Source organism: Schistocerca americana, chromosome 7 (genome assembly GCF_021461395.2).
Source record: "Schistocerca americana isolate TAMUIC-IGC-003095 chromosome 7, iqSchAmer2.1, whole genome shotgun sequence".
In the NCBI taxonomy this organism is placed as follows: domain Eukaryota; kingdom Metazoa; phylum Arthropoda; class Insecta; order Orthoptera; family Acrididae; genus Schistocerca; species Schistocerca americana.
Window position 1 is genome coordinate 298,253,262 of NC_060125.1, and position 23,211 is coordinate 298,276,472.

The following is a 23,211-nucleotide window of genomic DNA, read 5'->3' on the forward strand; positions in this document are numbered from 1 at the left end:
TCATATAAGTCCCATAGTGCTTAGAGCCATTTGAACCATTTGTACGGTCGCAACAAGACTGGATCCCGGGCGGCCATTTGTCACTACCGAGAGGGGAGACCATCGTGTTGGGTTTATGCCTCTTGCGCATCGCACTGTATCTACATCAGCATTTGGCACCACCGTAACCAACAAACTGTTACATCGGTTACCTTAAGGACAGCCGCGAGCCAGACGCCCTGCAGCATGAATACCACTGACCCCAAACCGCCGCCATTTGCGACTACAGTGGTGTCAAGCGAGAGCTCACTGGAGGGCAAGGTGAAGCTCTGTTGTGTTTTATGGGGAAAGCTGGTTCTGCTACGCTGACACTGATGCCCATGTGTTGATTAGAAGCAGACCAGTAGGCGGCCTGCAGCCAACCTGTGTGCATGCTAGACGCACTGGACCTACACATGGAGTTATTGTCTGGGGCGCGATTCGTTAGACAGCAGAAGCACTCTCCTGGTTATTCCACGTTCCCTGACTGCAAATTTGTACATCAGTTTGGTGCCATTCTTGGGTCAGCATTCTAGGGGGTGTTTTCCAACAGGATAACACTCGCCCAGATACCGCTGTCGTAATCGTACATCCTCTACAGAGTGTCGACACGTTGCCTTGGCCTACTAGATCACCAGATCTGTCTCCAATCGAGCACATATGGGACAGCATCGGACGACAACTCTAGTGTCATCCACAGCCAGCATTGACCACCCCCTGTACTGAACTACCAAATGCAGCAGGCATGGAGCTCCATCCCACAAGATGACAGCTTGCACCTGTACAACACAATGCAAGCACGTTTGCATGCTTGCATTCAACATTCTGGCGGTTACGTTGGTTATTAATGTACCAGTTTTTCACGTTTGTAGTGGCTTATTTCGCGTTTACACTAACCTGTGATCTTGCATTGTAAATCACTTAAATATGTTACCTAGACAAATACAGGGTGTATCAAAAAGAGCCATCCGATTTGCAAAAAAATCGTAACTATTATGTTATTTGAGATATGTGCATGAACAACGAGCTGTCGGAAAGAGAAAACACTCCAGTTTTACAAGGCTACCGCTAGGTACGAGTAGCAGCAGTGTGCGCCCACTCTAGTTCTAGTGAAAATGGTGTCGGGACAACAGAAAGTATTTTGTGTTCTACGTTTTGCGCAGTGCGGGTCAGTAATAACTGTTGAGCGTAAATTTCGTACTAGGTATGGTGTGGATCCTCCTACAGCATAGAGCATTTGACGATGGCATGAGCAGTTCCGAGAAACAGGTTGTTTGCGTAACGGCAAGTCGACGGGCCCTCCCCGAGTGTCTGATACAGACGTCGAACGCATCGCCATAGTTTCACAAGGAGTCCGCAGAAATACGTTCGCAGCTCGACAGCTCAGGAAACCATAAAAAATTTAGCAACTGCAAGTTCTTCGTGAAGGTAACAAACAACAACGTGTGGAATTCTGTTATTTCGTTCGTGGCAAGATGGAGGATGACAGTTTTCTTCCAAGCTAAGTGTTTAGTGACGGGGCGACATTCCACTTCAATGGACAGGTCAACCGTCATAATGTGAGAATATGGGGTACAGAACAACCACGTGAAGTTTTACAACATGACAGGGACTCTCCAAAATTAAAGGTGTTTTGTGCAGTTTCACGGGAAAAGGTGTACGGGCCATTTTTCTTTGCCGAGAACACTGTTACAGGAAGCGCATATCTCGATGTGCTTGAGAACTTTCTTCTCCCACAGTTGGAGACTGATTCGAACTACTTCATTTACCAAAAGGATGGGGCACCGCCAAACTGCCATCTGGAAGTACGGGAATTGTTAAATCAAAGGAATACTAAACGATGGATCGGTCGCACTGGGCCAGATGATTCAGCCTTACGTTACAGGCCTTCAACGTCACCGGACCTCACTGTATATGATTATTTCTTGTCGGGGTTTATGAAAGACTCTGTTTATGTGCCTCCGTTACCAACAACAATGAATGAACCGAGAAATGGTGTAACAGCAGCTGTGGAAGCTGCAGTGTGAGAACAATTTGAATACCAGGTTCGCTGCAGTGTGGGAACAGTTTTAATACCGCATTGACATACACTTTATGATCAAAAGAATCTGGACACCTGGCTGAAAATGACTTACAAGTTCTTGGTGCCCTCCATCCATAATGCTGGAGTTCAATATGGTGTTGGCCCACGCTTAGCCTTGATGACAGCTTCCACTCTCACAGGTATACGTTAAATCAGGTGCTGGAGGGTTTCTTGGGGAATGGCAGCCCATTGTTCACGCAGTGTTGCACTGAGGAGAGGCATCGATGTCGGTCGGTTAGATCTCGCACGAAGTCGGCGTTCCAACAATCCCAAAGGTGTTCTATAGGATTAAGGACAGGACTCTGTGCAGGCCAGTCCATTACAAATGATACAAGTGGCTCTGAGCACTACGGGACTGAACATGTGAGGTCACCAGTCCCCTAGAACTTAGAACTACTTAAACCTAACTAACCTAAGGACCTCACACACAACCATGCCCGAGGACGGTAGCGGTCGCACGGTTCCGGACTGAAGCGCCTAGAACTGCTCGGCCACACCGACCGGCAGTCCATTACAGGGTTGGGTATTGTCGTGTAACCATTTCGCCACAGGTTATACAATATGATCAGGTGCTCGATCGTGTTGAAAGATGCAATCGCCATCCCAGAATTGCTCTTCAACACTGGAAGCAAGAAGGTGCTTAAAACATCGATGTAGGCGTGTGCTGTGATAGTGCCACGCAAAACAAGGGGTGCAAGCGCCCTCCATGAAAAATACGACCACACCATAACACCACCGCCTCCGAACTTTACTGTTGGCACTACACACGCTAGCAGATGACGTTCACCAGGCCCCCGTCATTCCCAGACCCTGTCATCGGATCGCCACCGTGATTCTCCAATCCACACTACGTTTTCCACGATTCAATCGTCCAATGTTTACGTTCCTTACACCAAGCGAGTCGTCATTTGGCATTTACTACCGTGATGTGTGGCTTATGAGCAGCCGCTGGACCATGAAATCCATGTTTTCTCAGCTCCCGCCTAACTGTCGTAGTGGATTCTGATACAGTTTGGAATTCCTGTGTGATGGTCTGGATAGATGTCGGCCTATTATACATTACGACCCTGTTAAACTGTCGGCGGTCTCTGTCAGTCAACAGACAAGATCGGCTTGTACGCTTTTGTGCTGTACGTGTCCCTTCACGTTTCCGCTTCACTATCACATAGGAGACAATAAACCTAGGGATGTTTATGAGTGTGGGAATATCGCGTACATACGCATGACACAAGTGACACCCAATCACCTGACCACTTTCGAAGTCCGTGAGTTCAGCGGAGTGCTCCGTTCTGCTCTCTCACGATGTGTAGTGACTACTAAGGTTGCCGATATGGTGTACGTTGCAGTAGGTAGCAGCACAATGCACCTAATAAGAAAAACGTATGTTTTTGGGGGTGTCCGGATACTTCTGATCACATAGTATTTGCCGTACATCTCAAGAGGGCATATTGAACATCTATAAAAGGTACGAAAATTCATTGTATATGTTTATTAGTTTCTGAACCGTAAAATTACTACTAGTTCACCAAAGGTTATTAATCTCAATCAGTACACAAAATGTAAAGTGGAAGTAGGTGCCAAGGAATAACTGGTGAAATTACACACAACTTTGAGTAATACTCTTTATTCAAATTTGGTGCAAGACTTAACGATATTAAAAAAAAATCATTTAATAAATAAGTCACAATTTACAATAGGAAAGGACTTTTAAATTATTAAATTATTACAAAAAAATTTCACGCCAGTAAAAGGCAAGTATAGGCAAGCAATTTAACGTATACAACGCGACGCTGTATAATATTTCAAGCCCAACTAAACTACAGGTGTATTTCACTCCATTCATTAAATGGCGCAGAATCTAACTTGTCTGCAGCATATAAAGACAATCCTGTTTACAAAAGTTCTCAAACTAGAAAAACCAAAACGCATGAGTCATGCACACGGGGGGACATTTACAGTTAATAACATTAAAATTTCCAAAATATATATAAAAAAACAAAGTTTACAAATTTCTGCCAGTTAACTTACGACAAACACACACGCTCGCCGGGTAGGACTTGCGAACTTGGCAAACTTTTGCATGACAAGAAAACACACTAATAGCCAACTACCTGTATAAAACACATAAGCACGCTTAGTAAAAGCCTTAAAAAGTACTGAATTGAAAAAACACACAACAGTTTTTGCTGACTAGAAACAATATAAAAAATCCACTACGGCGTACATTAACCTTGCTTGATTATAGACTAATATACATAAACACAAATTTACGTAAGTTACAGCTTCCAGATGAGCAGGAATTCGTTATGCAATTGACTAGTTCTTACCACGAGGCAAAAGGAATTTTTCTTCTTTCTTAGAGTAAGTTTTACACGTGAGTCTAGTAATACTAGTTATGGCAGGCGAGAGAATGGATCAGGTCTTAGTGCTTGCATTTTAAACAGTACAGTCATTGGTGCCTTACACTTTCACAGACATGGCAGAGACTAATAGTCGAATAAACCTGTAGGTAAGTTGGGAGGGGAAAGAAGCAATCCGAACCACAGATTTACTCTGACTCCCCCCCTTTCGTCCTCAGAAGTGGACAAACGGACCACCCTTTCTAATATTACCATCTTCCCGCGGATGGGCAGGCGAGAATGAATGGCGGGAAACCTCCCAAAAAATACGGCTGGTATAATTAACAAGAATGAGTAAATTGAATTCAATTAAACTTCATAAAATCTGTTAACCATCAATACTCAACTTCTGGTGCGTTACGACTCCCAGGACTGAACCAACACTGAACCAACACTGAACAGCACAATGCTCTGCCGAACCACCCGCTGCCAGCCGTTTCAACGGACGCAGGAAAGCGCGCCGATTTTCAGAACCTCCTCGCCGGTCGACAGCATGCGGCCGAACTACAGATTAGGCCCCTTGTGGACCCACGCTCAGGAAGATTCCTTTCGCGACGAGCAGTTAACGCCCCATACCACGGAGCCGCTGCTCACGACGCTTACGCTGATGTCCCTCTAGCACTGGGAGAGAAGTCGCTTCTTGATGCCCCCAATGCCAACTCTCCACGAGAGCCCATACAGCCACTTCTTAAACCCACGCGAAAAGCCCACTTTTCCCCTTTCCCGCTAGAGGGAGACACCGAACCCTTCAATTGCGACAATGGTGCCACCGCCACAAAACGGAGGGCGACTGCTTCACGCTAGGGGCTGCGGCGCGCCTTTCAAAGCTCACTTTACTACGACCCAGTGAACTCTTTAATAATCACAATTTAGCGAACTTTTTTTGGGGCAGATACTCCGTAGCTCCGAATCGTAGAAAAAATAGTCGTCGGAAAACTTCTACATCTTCATCTACGCCCCATACCACGGAGCCGCCGCTCGCGCCGCTTACGCTGATGCCACGGTCTGCGTGCTGTCCTTCTAGCACCGGCAAAGAAGTGGCTTCTTGATGCCCCCGACTGTCAACTCTTCACGAGAGCCCATACAGCCACTTCTTAAACCGACGCGAACATCCTACTGTTCCCCCTTTCCCGCTAGAGCAGGCTCGTCCAAACTGTGCCCCTGGGGCGCTAGCGCCCGCCATCGCCCGCGGCCAGCGCCCCGGGCGAATTCATATGTTGTCGCAGTGGCCGAGCCGTGTCGTTTAGCTGACCGTGCGGGCCGAACGACCGCCCGCCGGGCCTCTCGACCTTATACCATTGTAGGACAACCACGGGTTTGGATATTTTTCTAGCCGTGGAAAACATGTTCGAGTCAATGGGTTTAAAATGGTAACGCCTGGCCATTGTAACAACGGATGGAGCCCCTGCGCTACGAGGGATACGCACTGGATTTCTGAGTTACGTCACATCTTAAATGGCTGAAGTGGCTGTTCCTTATTCGCGGCAGTCCATCGTCTGATACACCAGGAGGCACACTGTGCGATGATTGCCAACATAAAAAATGTTATGGACACAGTTCTTCGAACAGTTAATTATCCTCGATCGCATGGACTCACACATGTCCAATTTAAAGAATTTCTGCCTGATATCGAAGCGGAATACCCGGACATCTCCCGCGCCCGGGTTCCCGGGTTCGATTCCCGGCGGGGTCAGGGATTTTCTCTGCCTCGTGACGACTGGGTGTTGTGTGATGTCCTTAGATTAGTGAGGTTTAAGTAGTTGTAAGTTCTAGGGGACTGATGACCATAGATGTTAAGTCCCATAGTGCTCAGAGCCATTTGAACCATTTGAACCCGGACATCCCCTACCACACCGAAGTAAGATGGCTGAGCAGAGGAAAGGTGATTCATCGGCTTTTCTCCTTGAAGAGTGAAATAAATACCTTTTTGAAATGAAAGGACGTCCAGAAGAATTACTTTGTGATCCTAAGTGGGTGGCGAATTTGGGTTTTTTGAGCGACCTTACTGGTCATTTAAATACTTTGAACATTTCACTCCAAGGCGAAAATCACTCTGTTGCTGATTTACTGCAGACGATTCAAGCATTTAAAAAAAAACTTATTTTGTGGGGAAAACAGTTGCGCGAAAAGAATTGTGGATACTTTCCTGGACTAGACAGTGTGGATTTTTCAGATTATGTTCAAATCATTTGCGAATTACAAGAACAGTTTGAAAACAGATTCTTGGAAATAAGTGAGCTTCAACCGGCCTTATATATATATATATATATTTGTTCGCCCGTTTTCCCTTCGGGTAGAGAACGTCTCACAAGTGCTTCAACTAGAGCTGGTTGACCTGCAGTGCGATATCCGCCTGAAGAACCGCTTTCTTATGTGTAAAACTTTGGACGACTTCTACAGATGTCTTCCACGAGAGAAATATCCTCTTTTGCACAAGCACGCGGCCAAATTTCTCTCAATGTTTGGTTCTACGTATATTTGTGAGCGCTTTTTCTCTCTTTTAAAGCTTGCTAAAAGTAAGAACCGTTCGTTACTTGGCAATAAAAATTTGACTAATTCTTTGAGGTTAGCAGTCTCACGGAATATTGTACCAAACCTAGACAAAATCGTTACCTCGAAAAAGAAAAACGTGTAAAATGTTAATTGTCGTCTTTAACCATGTTGACTGTAAGAATTAAAGAGCTTTATAACCTTAATTCTATTTTTAATAAGTTTTCAAACTTGGTCAGTTAAAACTATTATGCACAAAATAGCAAACTAAGGATCCGATTTCTAAACTCTGAAAAGGGATACAAAAAGCTGTAGCACGAAGTACAACAAAAAACATTTACTTGTAACTACTAACACTAATAATGAGACACTATATCCCTTTCATAAAACTATTTCTAAAATAGAATACTTTGTTTACTTTGGATCAGACCGCGGGACTGTCCGGCGCAGAGCAGTGCTGTGCGGTGTTACTCGCTCCGCAGCTATCTCTCTCTCTCTCTCTCTCTCTCTCTCTCGCTCGCTCGCTCGCTCCCATGGCGACACTAGCGACACACGGTCGCGGACGGGGCGCTGAACTATACTGCCTTGCGCCCGCGGGGCGCGGGTGCGCCCGCCGGGCGCAATTCTTGGGTGAGCCTGCGCTAGAGGGAGACACCTAAACCTTCAATTGCGACAACGGCGCCACCGTCAGAAAACGGATGGCGACTACTTCACGCTACGCGCTGCGGCGCGCTTTTCAAAGCTAACTTTACTACGGCTCAGTTTCAGAAATAGAGACGTGGCAAATCGGATGATTCTTTTTGATGCACCCTATATATTGCCGAAATTTCACTACTGTACATGTTTTGGTGTTGCGCTCTTTTTCATTCATATATATACACTAAGATGGTATCTGGTCTTTCGAACATGTCCGAAAGAACAGATACCATCGGTGACCATGCAGCTCGTTAGAATCAAATTACAATGAAATGAACACCCTTAGCTGCTTACAGGCGTTGACATACGTCAACGGGGACAGATGAAAATGTGTGCCCCAACCGGGACTCGAACCCGGGATCTCCTGCTTACATGGCAGACGCTCTATCCATCTGAGCGACCGCTCATACGTTGAGAATGTGGGTTTCGCGAGAGGCATGCCAGAGATAAATCCCTGCAGTCGCGCTATCCTCTGTGTCCTCGGTGGCTCAGATGGATGCCGGCACGGTAGCTCAGCGTGTTCGGTCAGAGGGTTTAGCGACCCTCTGTAATAAAAAACTGAGTAAACGGATCAACGAACAACCTGAACAATTGTCATCGGACGTCCGCCACGAACAAATTCAACGAACAATATAGATCAAAATGTAATAAATAAAAAAAAAAAAAGATGGATAGAGCGTCTGCCATGTAAGGAGGAGATCCTGGGTTCGAGTCCCGGTTGGGGGACACATTCATCTGTCCCCGTTGACGTATGTCAACGCCTGTAAGCAGCTAAGGGTGTTCATTTCATTGTAATCTCACTTTTTCATTCAGTGTATTTTTCCACTTCGTACCTCTGCTGTCGTAGATTAACAGAATACGTAACATGCGAAAGGGTAAGTGGCGTGTGGCTGTGCGCAGGCAGCAGGAGCGGCACCTGGGCCTGGTGAACGCGTCGGCGGCGGCGGCGGCGCCGGCGGGTCGGCTGCGGCGGGCGCCGGCCGGGCCGGTGTCGGTGCGGCTGCTGGAGGCGGCGCCGCTGGCCGGCGACGACGCGCCGCTGCGCCTCGTGTACGCCGTCAGCGTGGGCGGCCGGCCCGTGCCCGCCGTCGCCGCCGCCTACGACATGCGGCTGCTCTCCGACGCCGAGGTGTCCGCCGAGCTGGGCATGCCCGTGCTCACCAAGGCAGAGCGTGAGTCCGCGCCTCGGCCACATCCCGCTGCCGCCGCTACTGTCCGCAGCCTGGCTTCTGCACTCACACACCGCGCCGCCCACGCTTCTCACGACGCTACGAGGAAAATGCTGTACGCTTCACCAACTGTCACGTCTCCTGATTCACTGAGTAGAAAGCAACTGGCACTATTGCATCTCAAATGTTCAAATGTGTGTGAAATCTTACGGGACTTACGTGCTAAGGTCAGCAGTCCCTAAGCTTACACACTACTTAACCTAAATTATCCTAAGGACAAACACACACACCCATGCCCGAGTGAGGACTCGAACCTCCGCAGGGACCAGCCGCACAGTCCATGACTGCAGCGCCTTAGACCGCTCTACTAATCCCGCCCAGCCTATTAATCTCATTTTTCTCTAGGGTCACCAGTCCTCTGACTAGTTTGATATGTTCTCCTGTAGCACTTACATCCCACGTGCTCAATTATTTACTGGATATATTCAAATCTTTGTCTTTACCTACAGTTTTCAAAACTCTAGAGCTGCCTCTTATCGGCCGCTGTGGCCTAGCGGTTCTAGGCGCTTTAGTCCGGAACCGCGCTGCTGCTACGGTCGCAGGTTCGAATCCTGCCTCGGGCATGGATGTGTGTGGTGTCCTTAGGTTAGTTAGGTTTAAGTAGGAGGGTCACTCCAAAAGAAATGCACACTATTTTTGTAAAAATACAGTTTTCATTCTGCATGTGTGAAAGTTTTACAGTGTGTAGATACATCCTTCCCGCTTGTTTTCGACTTAGTCCAACGCGTTCTCGTTAGTGCCGCCGTCACAGCATGTCTTTAAGATGGCTGCTACACTTGACGTTCGTCAGAAACACGTCTTCACGCCACAAGTGGCCCGTCGGGACCATCCGACCGCCGTGTCATCCTCAGTTGAGGATGCGGAAAGGAGGGCGTGTGGTCAGCACACCGCTCTCCCGGTCGTTATGATGGTGTTCTTTGACCGGAGCCGCTACTATTCGGTCGAGTAGCTCCTCAATTGACATCACGAGGCTGAGTGCACCCCGAAAAATGGCAAAAGCCCATAGCGGCTGGATGGTCACCCATCCAAGCGCCGGCCACGCCAGACAGTGCTTAACGTCGGTGATCTCACGGGGACCAGTGTATCCACTGCGGCAAGGCCGTTGTCCTCAGAAACAACCTGCTGCCATAAAATTCCTATGCTGTGAAAACGAGACAGTGGCAAACATCCACAAGAGATTGAAAAAGGTGTATGGAGTTCCTGCTATCGATCGCAGTACAGTTAGTCGGTGCGCAAGTAGGTTACGTGATGAAAGCGGGCACAGCAATATTGAGGATTGTCCTCGCAGTGCCGGCTGTTGTGGCCGAGCAGTTCTAGGTGCTTCAGTCTGGAACCGCGCGACCGCGACCGCTACGGTCGCAGGTTCGAATCCTGCCTCGGCCATGGATATGTGTGATGTCCTTAGGTTAGTTAGGTTTAAGTAGTTCTAAGTTCTAGGAGACTGATGACCTCAGATGATAAGTCCCATAATGCTCAGAGCCATTTGAACCTTTTTTTTTTTTCCTCGCAGCGGGAGACCTCGTACTGCACACACTCCAGACAATGTGCAGAGAATTAACGAATTGGTTACTGCTGACAGACGCATCACAGTGAGCGAATTGTCACGCTACGTTGAGATAGGGGAAGGAAGTGTTTCCAGAATACTGAAAGTGTTGGGGTTAAAAAAGATTTGTGCCAGGTGGGTTCCAAGGATGTTGACAGTGGCTCACAAAGAAACAAGAAAAACGGTATACAGCGAACTTTTGGAACAGTAGGAGAATGGTGGAGATGAATTTCTTGGAAGAATTGCAACAGGGGATGAAACATGGCTCCATCATTTTTCACCAGAGACGAAGAGGCAATCAATGGAGTGACATCATGCAGATTCACTCAAGAAAAAAAAAAGTTCAAAACCACACCTTCTGCTGGAAAAGTTACGGGTATGGCTACGGTGTTTTTCGATTCCGAAGGACTCTTGCTTGTGGACATCATGCCAAGTGGAACCACCATAAATTCTGATGCATACGTGACGACACTGAAGAAACTTCAAGCTCGACTGAGTCCTGTTCGACCACATCGGCAAAAGCAGGACGTTTTGCTGTTGCACGACAATGCACGGCCACATGTCAGCCAAAAAACCGTGGAAGCCATCACAAAACTCGGATGGACAACACTGAAACACCCGCCTAACAGTCCTGACCTGGTTCCATGTGACTATCATCTCTTTGGGAAGCTGAAAGACTCTCTTCGTGGAACGAGGTTTGAAGATGATGACTCCCTTGTGCACGCTGCCAAACAGTGGCTCCAACAGGTTGATCCAGAATTTTACCGTGCGGGTATACAGGCGCTGGTTCGACGGTGGCGTAAGGCAGTTGAGTGGGATGGAAATTATGTGGAGAAGTGAAAATATTATTCCTAAAGGATGTATGTACACACTGTAAAACTTTCAAACATGTAGAATAAAAGATGGCTTTAAAAAAAATTGTGTGCATTTCTTTTGGAGTGACCCTCGTAGTTCTAGGTTTAGGGGCCCGATGACCTCAGATGTTAAGTCCCATAGTGCTTAGAGCCATTTGAAGCATTTTTTTTTACCGTGGAACGCTGATAACGCATTTCCTATCACCCTGTACTGTTTTCTTGTCACTATTTTCCATATATTTCATTCCTTGGCGATTCTGGGGAGTACATCCTCAGATGCCACTAGCACACCAAATTTTCAACACGCTGCTATAGCACCCATTTCAAACGACTCTATTCCCTTCTTTACTCCGATGACAGTTTTGAAATAATGAGGACATTTTGCGGTGTCGGTAATTTTCGCAGCAAAATAGTCGAAGATTTTTTCCTGATTTTTTTTTTTCCCAGGTTGGACGTATCTCTGCTTATCATTTGTGGTCGGTGGCGGTGCACTTCGTTGGACGTCGTAAAATAATGAGATGCGAATTGTATCCTGCAGTCGAATGTAAAAGCTATACCGATTTTATTCATAAAACTATAAGAAAATATAGTAATGGTTCTTTGCATATTCTTTAATACGATAATTTCGTTCGAGAGGTTAGTTGAATCTGTACTGGACTGTTGTTCAAGAGCTAATATTTTGGCTTTAACTTCCAGTAGATCTGGACTAGTTAAAGCACCAAATACAGTACGAAGGATACTCCCTCCAAAATCAAACCAGGAACGTTTTCGCCTAATTAAAGTTTTGTATGGCAAAGCTTAAAAAAACAGTAAATCTCTTGTTCATAATTAGGAAATGTAGACTCTATCTGCATTTTGGCTGTGATCCAGTTATTACACTAAGATGTACCCATTTCCAAAATTGTATCATTACCTTAACAGAACGAATTAGATAAATTTGCTTCTTACCGAATTGAACTGCTGCTGGATTTCACTCAGATTGTACTTGAGTACAAGTTTGGCATTACTTGTTGAAACTACCATATTTGATCGGGGTGCAAACAAAACACCTGTACTCTGTGGTACTATTACTACAGCATTAGTAGAATACGCTATCATAGCAAACATTAGAATAAAAATGAACATGGTTAATTAGTTCTAAATACTAGAGATAACAATGAACATAAAGTAAATGAGTTTCTTGTGATAACCTGTGTAATAAAAGGTTTAGTTCCACTTGTGCATTCGTGTAATAGCTTCAATACTAAATTTTCACAACACATTCACATAAGCACAAGGCTGAAATAAACACACGCATTGCACTCTCACACACTACACACGTTTACGCAGATTGTAGGGGTGTCTGGAACAGGATCGCTCGGAACGTGGCGGTGCCTCGGCCTCGAAGTCTGGACTGCGAACGCACGATTCTCGCTTCCTGGGTTTGAGAACAGCAGGTCTGCCTCTCGGTCGGTCCTCGTCATCTTGCAATGCTACAGGAAATCTACCCAGAAATGGCTTTACACGATTGACATGAATGACAATCGAACGAAAGGGCAATTGGAGCTTAAGAGTGACTGGCGACAACACCTCCAAGATGGTCCTTTCCAACACTTCTGAAGCTTTTTGACTTGATTCTTCTTTAACACCACGTTGCTCAGATACACAAGATCTCCATCTCGATACTGTGGCACTGCTGCTTGGCGGTCGTGTTGTCTTGCTTGCTGAAGAAAGGATTGATGATTTCGCTGTTCCACTCCCTTCCACGCTACCTTTAGCTTCCATGCTAGGTCCCTTACGTGTTCATTGCTGATGACGGCAGTCGATCGTGCAAAGTCCAAGGGCGAATGCATCTTTTTTCCGTAGACGATCTCATATGGACTTAGGCCAGTTGAGCAGTGCATTTTGCACTGTAACAACTTACCAAGTATGGTAAACAGACATCCCAATTGTGTTTGCTGCTCACATAATGGATAACCATTTTAATAATTGTTCTGTGGACTCGCTCGACTCTTCCATTTCCTTCAGAGTGTGCTGGTGTAGTCCTTAACTGAGTTACACTCCTGGAAATTGAAATAAGAACACCGTGAATTCATTGTCCCAGGAAGGGGAAACTTTATTGACACATTCCTGGGGTCAGATACATCACATGATCACACTGACAGAACCACAGGCACATAGACACAGGCAACAGAGCATGCACAATGTCGGCACTAGTACAGTGTATATCCACCTTTCGCAGCAATGCAGGCTGCTATTCTCCCATGGAGACGATCGTAGAGATGCTGGATGTAGTCCTGTGGAACGGCTTGCCATGCCATTTCCACCTGGCGCCTCAGTTGGACCAGCGTTCGTGCTGGACGTGCAGACAGCGTGAGACGACGCCTCATCCAGTCCCAAACGTGCTCAATGGAGGACAGATCCGGAGATCTTGCTGGCCAGGGTAGTTGACTTACACCTTCTAGAGCACGTTGGGTGGCACGGGATACATGCGGACGTGCATTGTCCTGTTGGAACAGCAAGTTCCCTTGCCGGTCTAGGAATGGTAGAACGATGGGTTCGATGACGGTTTGGATGTACCGTGCACTATTCAGTGTCCCCTCGACGATCACCAGTGGTGTACGGCCAGTGTAGGAGATCGCTCCCCACACCATGATGCCGGGTGTTGGCCCTGTGTGCCTCGGTCGTATGCAGTCCTGATTGTGGCGCTCACCTGCACGGCGCCAAACACGCATACGACCATCATTGGCACCAAGGCAGAAGCGACTCTCATCGCTGAAGACGACACGTCTCCATTCGTCCCTCCATTCACGCCTGTCGCGACACCACTGGAGGCGGGCTGCACGATGTTGGGGCGTGAGCGGAAGACGGCCTAACGGTGTGCGGGACCGTAGCCCAGCTTCATGGAGACGGTTGCGAATGGTCCTCGCCGATACCCCAGGAGCAACAGTGTCCCTAATTTGCTGGGAAGTGGCGGTGCGGTCCCCTACGGCACTGCGTAGGATCCTACGGTCTTGGCGTGCATCCGTGCGTCGCTGCGGTCCGGTCCCAGGTCGACGGGCACGTGCACCTTCCGCCGACCACTGACGACAACATCGATGTACTGTGGAGACCTCACGCCCCACGTGTTGAGCAATTCGGCGGTACGTCCACCCGGCCTCCCGCATGCCCACTATACGCCCTCGCTCAAAGTCCGTCAACTGCACATACGGTTCACGTCCACGCTGTCGCGGCATGCTACCAGTGTTAAAGACTGCGATGGAGTTCCGTATGCCACGGCAAACTGGCTGACACTGGCGGCGGCGGTGCACAAATGCTGCGCAGCTAGCGCCATTCGACGGCCAACACCGCGGTTCCTGGTGTGTCCGCTGCGCCGTGCGTGTGATCATTGCTTGTACAGCCCTCTCGCAGTGTCCGGAGCAAGTATGGTGGGTCTGACACACCGGTGTCAATGTGTTCTTTTTTCTATTTCCAGGAGTGTATTTGCATGAGCTTACAAGTCAGTTTAAGTAATTCACTCATAGAATTCGTTCCTTGATCACTAATTATAGTGGTGATCCAAACTTAAGAATCCATTCTTTAGCAAAAACTTCAGTTTCAGCGCTCTGATCAGTATTGATATCATGAGAAGGTATCTAGAGAAATGATCTAACATTGTCAATATGTATTTGTTTCCATCTTTAGTCTTAGGCAACGGTCCTACGACAATCTAGTCCCAATCGTTCAAATGGTTCACTTGTCTCTGGCAGTTCTTGCAATGGTGCTATACTTTTTCCCACATTATTTCGTCTGTTACAGGAATCACATTGTGAAACAAACTCTAAAACGTCAGCTTTGCGGATAGGCCACCAAAACATTTGAGCTGTTTTAATGTTTGTTGCCTTTTTACCGCAATGTCCTGATAATGAATAATCATGTTGTTCCCTCATTATTTGCTCTTTCTGGAATAACTAGTGATTTTGTATAATAATCCATCTATTTCAACAAAACGTTGATCATTTTTCCATAATTTGCATTGTGGATCTTCTTCTTCAGCTGCCTTTAACTCTTATTGTCGACATATTGTAACACAAACACCGACTTTTCGACTCATTGCATCAGCATTCACATGTTGTTTACCAGGTCAGTTAATAAACTTAAATTGGTACACACTCAATCTTAATGCCCATCTTGTTAATCTGGAACTTGGATCCTCTAAGCTCAATAACCATTTAAGTGCGGCATGATCTGTAATAACTGCAAATTCTCTTCCTGTTAAGAAACATCTTTTATGTGTTATACCAAAAAACAAAGCACAGAGCTCCTTCTCAATAGTAGTATAATTACATTCTGCTTTGTTTAATTGTCTGGATGCAAATGAGATTGGATGTTCATGACCATCAACTTCTTGAGACGAGATTGCACCTATGGCAAAATTGGAAGCATCTGTGGAAAGAATAAAAGGTTTACTGAAATCCGGATATGCTAACACTGGGGCTGTGGTTAGAGCAGTTTTAAGTTCTTCTGTTTCCTTTTTGCACTGTGTTGACCAATTAAATGTGGCTCATTTCTTCAATAGCTGTGTCATTCAACGTGCTATTTTCGCATAACCGGCTATAAATCGTCTGTAGAAATTTGATAATCCCAAGAATGATTGTAGTTCTTTCAATTTATGTGGTTCAGGAAAATTCTTTACATCTTCAATTAATTTTGGATCAGGTCAAACACCTTCACTGGTTATAACATGACCAAGATAGTTAACTTTACTTTGTGCAAAATGACATTTATCTATTGATAAAGACAGGTTTGCGCTTCTTATACGCTCAAAAACAGCTTGTAGTCTCTCAGTATGCTGCTTCATGTTTTCACCAAAAATTATTACATTATCTAGGTAAACAAGTGCTTGTGTTGGGGGTGAGCCCTCGTAAAACTGAATCCATCAGGCGTTGAAATGTAGATGCTGTTACAAATGAAGTTTTTGCTTGATCATCTGGATGCACTGTTAAATGGTGATAACCACTTGTTAAATCACATACTGAAAAAAATCGACATCTGCCCAAGTAATCCAAGGTTTACACTAAATTTGGTAAGGAGTAAATGGCGGGTGTGGTCACAGCATTCAAAGATCGGTAATCAACACAAAAACGGAACTGTGGTTCTCCAGAAATTGATTTCTTCTTTACAATTACAACAGGAGAATACCACGATGGGTCTGAAGGATCTCTTGGTTTTATAAGTCCGGCTTCTGATTGTTCTTTAACCGTGTCTTCTACCAACTCTCTTTGACTAAATGGTATTCGATAAGGTTTCCGTGTGATTGGGGCTGCATTCCCTGTATGAATACTATGCTGAACTAAATGAGTGACTGGTAAATTTGCACGTTCTCGGAATAAATTTGCATACTCCAACAAAACAGGCGCTAAAATCGTCTGTTCACCAGCTGTCAAATGTTCTATCTTCTTCCAAATCTTGCGCTTTATTTCATTATTAACTTCGTCTTCTCGTTGCAGTTTTGCGGTACTGTTACCAAAATCTGTGTTTACAACTGCAGCGTTTGGAATTTGTTTTACGTCACTTTTACTCGATACTTCAGCAACTTTCGTTCATGACAAAACAACATCCTCATTGCTCATATTCGTTATTGTAACCGGGGCTTTTGCGACATTCTGCTGCTCTCACCATTCTAGCAACATAACAATGCATTGAATCCAGTAACTCACTTTTCTCGGATCGCTCAATTAATAACAAAGTTCCTTCCTTGCATCGGGGTGACTTAACTTCAACGTAGATTGTCTTTCGTGCTCGCTTGGGAATTTGTTGAGGCTGATCAATTTGAACATCGACTCGGACGGTTTGAACTGATGCATCGTTTGGGCGGTCTATTCCCACGACGTCAGTATTGTTGCTTCTTTGAGTACGATCTGAAGAACAGTTTCCTAAGTTGTAGTTGCTACGGCCTAGTCTGATCTTTCTTTCTGCGACAAATATATCTGCCTCGTTAGCGGACAAGAAATCAAATCCAAGTACACAGTCATAACGCGTTTCGTTATTTGAAACTACTTGCACCCTTGCTGTGTATTTATCTTTATCTTTATTTTCACCTTCATCTTGTCTTTGGGCAAGAATTAATTCTACTTCAACTTCTCCATAGTGAAGCAGTTTTCCTCCGCTTAACCCTCGCACTTTTAATAACGGCGGTTTCAGTTTATCCCGACTATCTATGCCACACCACATTAATGAGGTCTGTGCTTCTGTGTTAAAAAGTAGTTTGATGTTTCTTCCACGATATAAGCACCTACCACGAAGTCATTTTCGGTCTGATTTTCACTGGAACGTACAGGAATCACTGTATCTGGTGAGGGGCGGACGGAGTGGTGGCCCGTACGTCCCCGCACTCGTTTAAAGCTCCTGCAGATGGTCTGTTGTTCGCATTACTTTTCTTCTTGTTGCGACAATCTCTCGAAACATGACCCTGCATCCCGCAATGATAGCAGATCCGATTCTCTTTACAATCCTTATGCTTGTGACCCAGCTGCCGGCCGTTGTGGCTACGATGTCCCTAGGTTAGTCAGGTTTAAGTAGTTCTAAGTTCTAGGGGACTGATGACCTCAGGTGTTAAGTTCCATAGTGCTCAGAGGCATTCGAACCATTTTGTGACCCAGCTTATTGCATCTGTAGCATTGTACTTTTGTGTTGAAAACTCTGCATTCTCGTTTCTGCATCTCATTCGGTCGTCTTAGTGCTTCAACGAAACCAACAGCTGATTCTACTGCTTCCTGAAACGTTTTACATCGTGCCAATCGAACAACTTTGCTTACTTGAACTCTGCGAACCCATGAATGAATGTGTCCAAGGCTCTCTGGTCGGCTTCGAACAACTGAATGCGATTTTCATTTTCATCTTCTACTAACTCGTTACGTTTGAGGGTATATGTTTCGAATTCTGTCGGCAATGTCGGCGAACTCCTCGACAGATTCGTCTCGTCGCATTCGCAAACTTTGAAGCTGCTCTCTGTAAAATCTGATCATGTTTTTACGTTTAAATATCTGAACAACAACCATTCTAAACTCATTGTAGTCTTCTGTTTTCAGGCAAGTAGGCTCCACGCTAATGAAATCTTGTGCTGCTCGCTGAGTTCTTAATTTGGCAACCACTAGCTTATCGGAATCTGTCCAGGATCCCAACAGGGCGGCACCTTCATTTTTACGAAAACACACTTTCACATCATCTTCGGGTTTCCCGATAAACACCGGTACTGATGGCAATAATGAAATACTCTTTATTCTAGTTGTACCTGTACTGCATGATCTATCAATTGACAAGTATTTCGGAATGTTACGCTCGCTTCTTTCTGCTTTTAACTGCCGTATCTCGTCTTTCAGTTCATTAATAACAGTTTGTAGATCGCCAACGTTACTCGGACTGGATTGCGACATTTCCCAGGAGACGATACATTTAAACAGTGGGATGGTTTCACATAATGTGAATATGTATTAGCAGCAGTTACTCGTGACAAATGAAAATTTCTGCCTGACCAGGACTCAAACAAGATTTTCCCGCTTGTCACGAGGGGTGCCTTAACCACAATTTTTTTTCTGGTAAAGAGAACAACCCGTCACTATTTATTTTGCACAATTGGTTCCTCGTGGTAAGCAAACAACAATAACATAATGATATACAAAACAGGAGAAGATCGCCCTCCCCACAGGACAAACATAAAGGGCGCGCACCCGCGACTGCATACGATTAGTTACAAGTTGATCTCCTTGTCCTGCATGCGAGGTCCTTGCACGTCGTCTCGAAGAAAAATGACGTGTGGTCGCTGTCATTGGTCCTGTGCTGAGGGTCAGACATTTACTATGAAGTTACCTTCTCATACCCCAGCACGGGGAGAGTTCAAGAAAACAGTGCCTAAAAAATTGGCGTAATATTGCCGATATCGCGTTTGGTTCTGAAGACGAGTTAAACGCTTCTGCAGAAAAACCAGAAAATCAGGTTTGATGTTGTGACCATCTCGGAAGAGATAAGATATCGACATTCCATTGACCCACGTCACGACATTAGTCGTAGTTCTGGGGGAAAGTGACTCATCTGGAAACAAAAGTGGCTATGAGACTACTGTATATGGGGTCGTGCTAAGAAGAAATGCAAGCATTTTTCTCATCAACTGCCACGTCTCCGCAGAATATCCGCACTCCAGGCGTTGCACATCAGTGTCAAAATGGAGAGTTGGCCATGTTAATAGTATGGAGCCTTTGCTACGTCATATGTTTCTTGCCCTCCCCCCCCCCTCCCCCGGCCCCTCAATGAACCATGGACCTTGCTGTTTGTGTGGAGGCTTGCGGCTCACAGTGACACAGATAGCCGTACCATAGATGCAACCACAACGGAGGGGTATTGTTGAGAGGCCAGATAAACGTGTCGTTCTTGAAGAGGGGCAGCAGCCTTTTCAGTAGTTGCTAGGTCAACAACCTGGATGATTGACTGATCTGGCCTTGTAACACAAACCAAAACGGCCTTGCTGTGCTGGTACTGCGAATGGCAGAAAGCAAGGGGAAACTACAGCCGTAATTTTTCCCGGGGTCATGCAGCTCTACTGTATAATTAAATGGTGATGGCGTCCTCTTGGGTAAAATATTCCGGAGGTAAAACAGTCCCCCATTCGAATGTCCGGGCGAGGATTATCCTGGAGGATGTCGTTGTCAGGAGAAATAAAACTGGCGTTTTGCTGATCGGAGTGTGGAATTTCAGATCCCTTAATCGGCCAGGTAGATTAGAAAATTTAAAAAGGGAGATGGATAGGTTAAAGTTAGATATATCGAGAATTAGTGAAGTTTGGTGCCAAGAGGAGCAAGACTTCTGCTCAGGCGAATACAGGGTTATAAATAAAAAATCAAGTAGTGGTAATGCAGGAGTAGGCTTAATAATGAATAACAAAATAGGAACACGGATAAGCTACTATGAACAGCGCACTCAACACATTACTGTACCCCAGACAGACACAAAGCCCACACCCACCACAGTAGTACAAGTTTGTATGCAAACTAGCTTAACAGATGATGAGGAAATTGAAGAAATGTGTGATGAAATAAAATAAATTATTCAGACAGTTATGGGAAACGAAAATTTAATAGCCTTGCTGGACTGGAATTCGACAGAAGGAAAAGGAAGCGAGGAAAATGTAGAAGATGAGTATGCGCTGGGGGGAAAGGAACAAAAGAGGAAGCCGTGAGGTACAATTTTGCACAGAGCATAATTTAATCAGAGCTAACAATTGGTTTGAGAATCATGAAGGAAGGTTGTGTAGGTGGAAGAGACCTGGAGACATCGGGAAGTTTCAGATTGATTATATAATGGTAAGACAGAAATTTTGGAACCATGTTTTAAATTGTAAGACTTTTCAGGAGCAGATGTAAACTCTGATGACAATTTATTGGTAATGAACTGCAAATTAAAACTGAAGAAACTGCAGAAAGGTGGCAATTTAAGGAGATGGGGCCTGGATAAACTGAAAGAACCAGAGGTCGTAGAAAGTTTCAGAGGAAACATTAGGGAACGACTGACAAGAACAGACGAAAGGAATACAGTAGAAGAAGAATGGGTAGCTTTGAGAGATGAAATAGTGAAGGCAGTAGATGACCAAGTAGTTAAAAGGCGAAGGCTAGTAGAAATCCTTGGGTAACACAAGAGATACTGAATTTAATCCATGAAAGGAGAAAATATAAAAATACAATATAGGAGGCATGCGACTGGAAGTGCAAAATGGCTAAGCAGGAATGGCTAGCGGACAAACTTAAGGATGTAGAAGCATATATCACGAGGGGTAAGATAGATACTGCCTACAGGAAAATTAAAGAGACTCTTGAAGAAAAGAGGATCACCTCTATGAACATCAAGAGCTCAAATGGAAAACCAGCCCTAAGCAAAGAAGGAAAGCAGAAAGGTAGCAGGAGAATATAGAGTGTCTATACAAGGGAGATATAGTTGAAGGCAATATTATGGAAATGGAAGAGAACATAGATGAATATGAGATGGGAGATATGATACTGCATGAAGAATTTGACAAAGCCAGAAAGACCTAAGTCGAAACAAGGACCTGGGAGTAGGCAACATTCTGTTAGAGCTAGTGATAGCCTTGGGAGAGCCAGCCATAACAAAACTCTTCCACGTGGTGAGCAAGATGCATGAGACAGGTGAAATACCCACAGACTGCAAGAAGAATGTAGTAATTCCAATTACAAAGAAAGCAGGTGCTGACAGATGTGAAAACTACCGAACTGTCAGTTTAATAAGTCATTGTTGCAAAATACTAACATGAATCCTTTACAGAAGAATGAAAAAATTGGTAGGAGTCGATCTCGGGGAAGATCAGTTTGGATTCCGGAGAAATGTAGGTACACGTGAGGCAATACCGATCCTACGACTTCTCATAAAGGTAGATTAAGGAAAAATAAAGCTACGTTTGTACCGTTTGTAGACTTTTTGAGGCTAATGGAATGTAATCGAATTAAACCAAGTGTTGCTGAGGGATTTAGATTAGGAAATGAGACACTTACAGTAGTAGATGAGTTTTGCTATTTGGGAAAAAAAAATCACGGTTGAAGTATAGAGGATATAAAATGTAGACTGACGCTGGCAAGAAAAGCGTTTCTGAAGAAGAGAAATTTGTTTATATCGAGTACAGAATTAAGTGTCAGGAAGTCCTTTCTGAAAGTATTTGTATAGAGTGTAGCTATGTATGAAAGTGAAATATGGACGATAAGCAGTTTAGACAGAAAAGACTACAAGCTTTTGAAATGTGGTGTTACGGAAGAATGCTGAAAGTTAGATGGATACATCACGTAACTAATGAGGAGGTATTGAATAGAATTGGTGAAAAGAGAAATTTGTGGTACAACCTGACCAGAAGAAGGGATCGGTTGGTAGGACACTTTTTGAGGCATCAAGAGACCGCGAGTTTAGTACTGGTGGGAAGCTTGGGGAGGGGGAGGGGGGGGGGGGGAATTGTAGAGGGAGACCAAGAGATGAATACAGTAAGCAGATTGAGAAGGTTGTGGGTTGCAGTAGTTACTCGGAGATGTAGAGGCTGGCACAGGATAGAGTAGCTTGGAGAGCTGCATAAAACCAGTCTTTCGACTGAAGACCACAGAAACAATATGTTCTTGGTTGGCCACTATATATAATGTCATCCGGGCGTCCGAGTCGAGAAAGGGCTGGATATTGAAAGCCAGGGGTACACGAAAGGAGCCTCCCCAAAGATCATGACAACGAGCGGGCGTACCCTGGGCAACGTTAGGCCTGTGCCTAACGGCCAATCCTTTCAACACCAAGACACCACAAGAAGGCTTTTATCAAAGCCAGCGCTAAATATAATGTCCATAAACATTGAAGGGCTCTCTCATGAGAAAGAAGTGCCACTTGCTGTAGCATGTAAAACTCACAACTGTGATCTCTTACTAATCCAAGAGACCCACATTGGCCCCACAAATAGAAGCCCAAAGATCCACGGAATGAAATTAGTAATTGAAAGACCACACGAGCAATATGGCAGCGCAATCTTCGCCAAAATGGGCTTAGGTATTATATCTGCAGAACTGACATCTCAAGAAAACATCGAAATCTTCACTGTAGAGTTACAGTCCTGCACTGTGACGTCTATATATAAGCCACCGAGCAGGGAGTTCAGATTCAGTGAGCCAACCAACTTCAACTCACAACCAACGAAAATGGTAATGGGCGACTTCAACTGTCATGGATCAGCCTGGGGGCACAGGCACACAGACAAAAGTGGGGACGACCTAGAAACCTGGGCAGACTCAACTGGCGTTAAATTAATACACGACCCCAAGCTTCCATATTCCTTCAACAGCAGCAGGTGGAACCGTGGATACAATCCAGATAACATCTTTGTCAGCGGAAACGTAGCACATCAAACCAGGAA

General features: G+C 45.3%; 1 protein-coding gene across 1 annotated transcript in view; it reads left to right on the forward strand.

The window, feature by feature from the left end:
• LOC124622891 overlaps positions 1-23,211 on the forward strand; it is a 176,480-nt gene that overhangs the window by 33,321 nt on the left and 119,948 nt on the right. Inside the window, exon 3 of the mRNA XM_047148680.1 lies at positions 8,587-8,858. Within this exon, the coding sequence (XP_047004636.1) occupies positions 8,587-8,858 (272 nt within the window). The remainder of the gene's footprint in view (positions 1-8,586; positions 8,859-23,211) is intronic.